Raw genomic sequence first — 7409 nt, 5'->3', positions numbered from 1 at the left:
TAACCATTTTCCTCCCATAATCAGCATAAACCATCCAGTGTGCGAATAACGACCATAGAATATCCTAGTCCAAGAGCGTAAACTTTACATTGTAATCAGGATTCAGCTTTATTTGATGATGCTAAAGGACATTTTAGTGTCCATACAAATCCAATTTCAGTTACATCTGTATGGTCCAAATCCAGATATACATAACGAGAAACAATGCATCCTTTAGACAACTTAAACATAAATAACCAAAAACAAAAGGCTGATCCCTCCTTTGAAACAATTACAAACCAGCAGTAAAAGATTGTTTAGAAGTGGAAGACTGAACAGAAAACACTTGAGATTGTTCAGTAGAAGATAAAACAGATATAACTTAAAAATGCTACAGGATTTCCAAGTCCACAATAATAACTTAAATAATGCTGGCCCTGAAAACCTCCATAATTTCCAAGTCCACAAATGTATGGATTTGTATTAACCCTGGCATTCAAAGAGGATATAGCCTTGTTACAAACAAAACAATGTAACGACACTTTGCAGAAGCAATAGCGTCCCAAGCTATGAAAATAAAGCTAGCTAGAGGGCCACATAATCCCCCAAAAAGAAAATAAAAAGAGACATAAAAAATCAGCTTTGCACAAAATCAACTATATACGCGGCTCGGTAGCATTGGCACTTGGACGGCATATCGATTGCAAGTCGAACTATAACTAAAAAGGGATAACAAAAATATAACATATCAATTGCAAGCTGAACTATAACTAAAAAGTGATAACAAAATAATAACAGATGAATTCCGGAATTCCAATAATAGCAGGAAACACTAATAACAAGTAACCCCTGACTAAATAGGAAATGGAAAATTAGAACTTTGTTAAGCAGCACAGAGTGCAAGTGATAACGAAGTTCAAATAGAATTCATTTCTTGTTCAGCACAAAATGGGAGTTCAAGTGATGACAATATACTAAGCAAACATCCATCTATTACTGTACCATGCGGTAACCGCCAACAGCGACGGCATGCCCCCTCCCTATTGGTTCTAACGTGACAATTTCGTTGGTCTTGAACTCTATCCTCACGCTGAAGGGAAGTTTGTCGTGGTCAGCAAACGGATCTTTAACTTGGCTAGTGAAATTGATGTTTTTTGCCTGCAATTCGCACAAGTTAGAAACATGGTTTAACAGAACTCCAAAGGACATTCACACTTTGTAGACTAAATACAACAAATATCATAAAAGAAGACATACCCGTGTGCAGATCAAGTAATGACCGCCGGTTTTAAGATGTAATAGAGCATACCTAGCTATATAATTCACCTGCCCAACAAAAAAGCACGGTCACAACTATATTTAAAAACTAAACATCTAAGAGCAATACCACAAAATACCCACCTATATCTCCAAGTCATACATGAAGAAACTATAAGGCATCACAAATATAAAATCTTAGTTCCCATTGTACATTGAAAACTAAACTTATAATCTTTTAACTGAAAAAAAACAAAAAGAAAAACACTCAACTAATAATCCAAGATTCTAAAACCAAAAAACTTTACCAGCTATCAAGTCTTAAAGGGTAATTTACAAATTAAAATAGGTGGGATGAGGGAATAACTAAAATAATGTTGGAATCATGAACAATTCAAAAGATTATAAAGCATTTCAAAATAATACTTCATAACCATAGAACAACCTTCCTTTTTAAATGTATTGAGAAAGCATTTAACAGGAACTGTGCATTATTGTAGCAAAAGTACAATTTTTTTAATGTTTAATCCTTTTTTGAGCGATTATAATTAAATTAATTTTAAAGTGAGACATGTTCATTTAATTCAAATATTATAAATCAATAAAAAAACAAATATTTAAAGATACCACCGCATTTTTAATCCTTATTCCGATATTAATAATTTGTACCAAGAGGTAGCTGCTGTCTTTATTTTTTAAATGATTGCAATCACACTGATTTTTTAAAAAAAAAAATCATAACCATTCTTTAAAAAAAAGGTAAATTTTTTTATTTTTTATGTTTTGGAAAAGTTAATATATAATCCAGTTATGATACCTTATTTACTTAAAAATAGAAGACATTAAAATATGGGTGAAAATAACCTGCAAAGAGGGATCTGGATAAACGATATCACCAAGGATGACATCCACCATGCCAACAACCATGCGGTAATCCATACCATTAACCATGCGATAATCTCTACTAACCATGTCCTTACGGAAACAAAAATTTTCTGGAAATGTAACAACATTCGACCTCTCCTCCACCGTGTTTGCAACAACATCTGACAACCCAATTACATACACCATTCCATTCTGCATATTTAAACATCCAAGCTATGCATAAATGATATGGAACATAAAAACTATGTTACTCCAACTTGGTTGTGGAGTGTGGGACACGACCCATATCCGAGTGTCGGACTTGAAAAATCTAAATTTTGAGACACGGGGACATGGTCCTATTTTTAAACATGGTATGACCTATTTTTGGACATGGCACCGCGACACAGCATAATATATTGATGAACAAGTGTATCAAATTATCAAGTATGACATCTTAACAAAAATTAATAACAAAACTCACATTAAACATGATTTTGTAATTGACCTTGAAATTAGATATTTTCTCTACTTTTATCTCATGCTTGTTTATTTCTCCCTTCTCACACACATATTGATTTTAAATCATAAGTTCTAGTCATATTTAATCTCTAAGTTGGTCAAAGTGTCCACATTTAAGTCAAATGATCCGACACTAAATAAGTGTCGCGTATGAGTAACATAGCATAAAAATACAAACAAGCCATGATCAAGCACATACTATATAACTTACCGAGCCAACAAGATCGGATAATTGTAAAACTGTAATTCCACATACATCTCCCAGGTATAAAACGTGAGACCCGGGTTTCTGAAAAACATAAACCGAATTAAATGAAGCAAAAATAAATAAATAAATTGTATAACTCATTTGCTATTGTATATATGATAATACTTACGATCCATATATTAGTAAGACCGCCCAGTATAGCAGCCGCCAACTTTGACATATGCGGATTCCATAATCTGTACTCAACTTCAGTTCCATCATCCTTCTGAAATAGGGAAAATTATATACATTCAGTGTTACTTAAGGCAAAAAACACAACGAAGCGTAAGATCTCTCTGGTAGCTTAAGCATAAACCGAAAAATGAAGCTCGGGTTTTGGTAAATGAAGCGCACTACATTGATTAGTATATACTTACACATATAAAGAGAAATGACATGCTAATTACTATCTGCAAACTCAAAAGAGAAGTGTAGGCCCATATGTCATAATACTAAAATATATTAAAAAAGTGGATAAAAAGTTATATTTGTACATCATCATATTCTCCGCTTTCAAAATAATCACAATCAGTGGTGGTTTGTTGAGGATTTGTGGAGGATGAGGGAGGCAGCTTGGATGTTGATTGGATGTTTAGAGTGTGTCAATGACTGAAAGTCCAGTATATATAACGTACTCGTTTTTAAAACAAGCCCAACAAAAAAAAAAAGAACCACCTTTTAAAATTATGTCCAGATCTAATATAAACACCCACTTATACAAAAATGCCTTTTTTATAGTGTTTCTACGCTTCAGCTTAACACATAAACGGGAATCTTTATATTTTACTCTGCTCCTCCGAAAAGAAAACTCAAATATAAAGAATTGGGAAGGATGAAGGGAGTAAATGATAATAATGCAATGTTAATAATAATCATGGATTATAAAGATTATTAATTAATGAAGAGCCAAATACTACTATAAAATAAATTAATTCACCTGAACAGATATTAATTTGTCACCGTGAAGAACTTTACCAGGTACTAAATTTTTAGTACAGATAAAATTCTTTTTACCCAAACCCTTGGCGATGAAAAGTCCTTTAAATTTATGTGGGACAACCACAACTTTGTTTGCAAAACCAGTGTGAAAATTTCTTTGCACTATGGAACTTTCTTTGCACGCACAACTTTGCCAACGATAACTGCGTGCCAAATTCAGTTGAGCCATTCTCAAGTCTCCGGGCTAGATAAAAGAAAATCAACAAATTAGTTTGCAAGAAATCATATATACTGGGTATGTTTGGCCAGACTTATTTGATGAGGATGGAAATAAGGACTTATTTTTGTTGAGCCATTCTCAAGTTTCCTTATCTTAGGGAAAAAATTCACATCTAAATGTTTGATAGGGGTTTAACATTTCTTATTTGCAGAAATCACTTATTTCTAGAAAAAGGTACACATGAATAAGTCTTTTATCAGAAAAGTACACATACACGTACTTGTACTCGTACATGTAAATGATTACTTAACAGAAAGGAAACAAACCTCCAAGTCGATGAATTTGTCAATTTTTGCCCGCAAACCACGCATAACCTGATCGATTATTTGACCAACTATCACAAATATCCCTGTTGCTAAACATATATTACGTCCCAACAGTGCATTTGCAACTGCAATTTGATAATCAGATCTTGGTTGTGGAATATTATCCACTAAAAAACTTTTCAGCTCCTTGGTCACATTGGCTACAAACAAAATACATAATTTTTTTTATAAGACAAACATGGAATAGAATTATAGAAAATTAAAAAAAAAAAACAAATATATATATAGGGGAGAGAGAGAGAGAGGCGAGGATGACCTCAGGGAGTTACCTAAGGTTATAAGCTATTTGAATAAAAAATCTGGATGGCAAATTTTTAATATCAGAATCCACCCAAAATGACCAATGATGTTGTATTATTTTTTGTTATAACCTCATGTACTGACCTAAGGTCACCCTCAATATATATATATATATAGAGAGAGAGTAAGGTTTCGGGGGAACACTCTTAAAAAGGGAATGAGAGAACCTTTCATATAAAATAAGATTCCAATTATTTTTTAGCTTAAAATAATTATTCATTAATATTATAATAGTCATTACAAAAATTTATTGCATGTATTTGGTTATCAGTTCTCATTTTAATTGGGTTCTCATTAGGTCCCTATATATATATATATGGCTAATCCAATAGAAACTTCTTTATAATAAAAACTAGAAACTAAAGTATAAAAATTCTAAATCACATCGAAATATATCACATATGGTATGCAAATTGATCATTGGGAGATGGAGAAAAATATAGTGAAGTCGAATTTTATCTGACGGGAAAAATCAAATTGAAAATGGAGGGGAAAAGTTGAGATTCTGTGTGGGAGGGTGCAGTTTAATTCTATGTGGTGCATGTAGGGGGCATTAGATTAGACTGATCTAGTGGCTTAGATTAGTTTCTACATTTTAAAAGTTGTTTCTATATGATCATCTTCCTATATATATATAGTTACTACTTACAATTGCATATAGCCTTCATTTGATGGAGAGCGTCACGGAGAGATGAAAAGGGATAAAAAGCTCTGAGCGTGAATGGGTTGTTATTGAGGTACTTCTCAGCTATTTTGAATGTGGTGCTAAATCCAGGATATTCATACATTCCATGAGCATCAAAAAGAGCATATCCCGAGGCAAATTCAAAAAGAAAAGCAATATGGCGGCCATACTGAAGAGTAGACAAAAAATAAAGAAAAACAAGTGAGTTGCATTGCAAGAAGTGGCAAGCAGGTTAATTGGTGCTTGTAGAGGTGTATGTGCAAACTAATTTCTGGAAAGAAAAAAAATCCTCCAAAATGTACCAACTACCAAACACTAGTATAAGAGGTTTCATTTGGCCAACCTCTAATTTGGTTCAAAAATTTAACTACCAAACATGATCATTATAATAAATATATTTGAGTAAGGGCTCAAAATTATTTTTTTAGTAAAAATAGAAAATAGATTCATTTGGAAATCAAAAAACAACAACCACAATTCAATTCCTGAGATCAAATCCAACTTCATACTATAAAACTACAATTGTGTAAGTTTTAAACTATTATGTGTAAAACCAAATCTGACCCATAGTCTAAAAATTAAGCCAAATGAACTGTGACACCGGTTCTTAACAAAACAATAATATAAAACTTGCAAATCTATGAAACCAAGCAACCCCTTGGAGCAACCCTAAGGGCATCTCAACTCAAGCTCCTAACCTAAATTTTGAGGAAAAATCATGAAAATCAAGCTCCAAGAGACTCCTAACTTTTCTTCAAATTGTTAGGAGCTCTTTTATGCTCCTCAATATTAGGAGTCTCTCTCCTCTCCTCTTTCATTACATCACTTTTCATTATTTAAATAACATGGGTATATTAGCTAATTAAAAAATGCTAGCAAGTAATTTAAGAGACTAGATAGATTCATTGTTGGATATGACAAGTATTTGAAACTCTTAAATAGTTAAGAGTTAATATTTTATTTTATTTTTGAGGAGGGGGCTAAATTAACTCTTGGAGATGCTCTTATTACTTAGAATGAGAAAGAAAGAAAACCTGGATATAATTTACCTTATTGCACAAGGAAGTCCCTGGTTTAGATGTTGGTGCATCATCTACTTTTCTCTTTTTCCCCGGAGCAGGAGGAGCACTAGATATTGGTGCATCATCAACTTTTCTCTTTTTTCCCATATCAGGAGCATTCATCTGAACGGACAAAAGCATTAAAGTGGCTATCAATTCCCTAAATTCCAATTACAAATAATAATAATAATAATAATTATAATTATAATAATAATAATAATAATAATAGCACAAGAAACAAAGAACACAATAAATAATTTACCTTATTCCCCGACGAACCTGCTTTCTGCCTTAAACGATAATGAACACGGTTTTGCCTATATTCCTCCTCTACACGGCGGCGATTTTCCAACAACTTTAATTTTAATTTAGCATCCATAACTTAGTAAACAAATAAACAGAACGATCCCAGATGGGAGAGAGAGAGAGAGAGAGGGAGAGAGAGGGAGGGAGGGAGAGAGAGAGAGAGAGAGAGTTTAGAGAGAAACAGAGACAGAGACACGGAGAGATGTGGGTACACCAATTTAACAATGAAAAGGGGAAAATCCCTCTTTCCATTGTGATTTTGAGAAAAAATTACATAAATAACACATTATCACTCGTTCTACCCGCCCAATACACCGGTCGAAGGGTTTTGGTTTATTGAAATCTGGGTGGGGGTGTTATACAGCGAGAAGGTAAAATTCTATTGCAGTTTTGAGTTTCGGGGGTGCGATACGCGAATTATTTTAAAATCGGTGCTATACACGAATTATTTTTAATAATTTATAATATTTTCAATTTAATTTGAAAAGATGTTTTTAAAATATTAAATTTATTTGAAATTTTAAATATATATGATTTGACAATAATCATAAATATACACACACGTATATAAGTATTGATTTTTTTGAAATAAGTAATTTTAAAAAATAATATTAATGATTGAAATATATAATTTTAATAATAT

General features: G+C 32.6%; 1 protein-coding gene across 3 annotated transcripts; it reads right to left on the bottom strand.

Annotated features, from left to right (window-relative positions):
- Positions 1 to 388: 388 nt before the first annotated feature.
- LOC141667132 (uncharacterized) lies at positions 389 to 7114 on the bottom strand. 3 transcript variants are annotated; one of them, XM_074473506.1, is made up of 11 exons: positions 6723 to 7108; positions 6449 to 6583; positions 5364 to 5568; positions 4355 to 4554; positions 3807 to 4052; positions 3000 to 3095; positions 2834 to 2911; positions 2101 to 2313; positions 1237 to 1305; positions 982 to 1137; positions 389 to 468 (listed from the first exon to the last, which is right to left on the bottom strand). In XM_074473506.1, the coding sequence occupies exons 1-11, from the start codon at positions 6837 to 6839 to the stop codon at positions 463 to 465; spliced, it is 1521 nt and encodes a 506-aa protein (XP_074329607.1). In that variant the 5' UTR covers positions 6840 to 7108; the 3' UTR covers positions 389 to 462. The 3 variants fall into 3 exon arrangements, with proteins under 3 accessions (XP_074329607.1, XP_074329605.1, XP_074329608.1); XM_074473504.1 differs by lacking the exon at positions 389 to 468 and having other exon boundaries at positions 710 to 1137; XM_074473507.1 differs by lacking the exons at positions 389 to 468; positions 2101 to 2313 and having other exon boundaries at positions 710 to 1137; positions 6723 to 7114.
- Between the last annotated feature and the right edge of the window lie 295 nt (positions 7115 to 7409).

Source organism: Apium graveolens, chromosome 6 (genome assembly GCF_009905375.1).
Source record: "Apium graveolens cultivar Ventura chromosome 6, ASM990537v1, whole genome shotgun sequence".
NCBI classification, from domain to species: Eukaryota; Viridiplantae; Streptophyta; class Magnoliopsida; order Apiales; family Apiaceae; genus Apium; species Apium graveolens.
Note: the sequence above shows the minus strand (reverse complement) of the source record. Positions and strands in the feature narration are given on the sequence as shown.

Coding starts and splice junctions, on each gene's coding strand:
- LOC141667132 (XM_074473504.1), bottom strand. CDS start 6,839: ATGGATGCTAAATTAAAATTAAAGTTGTTGGAAAATCGCCGCCGTGTA. Junction 3,096..3,806: donor ACAAATTAATATCTGTTCAG/GTGAATTAATTT, acceptor TCCCTATTTCAG/AAGGATGATGGAACTGAAGT. Junction 2,912..2,999: donor GTCTTACTAATATATGGATC/GTAAGTATTATC, acceptor TATGTTTTTCAG/AAACCCGGGTCTCACGTTTT.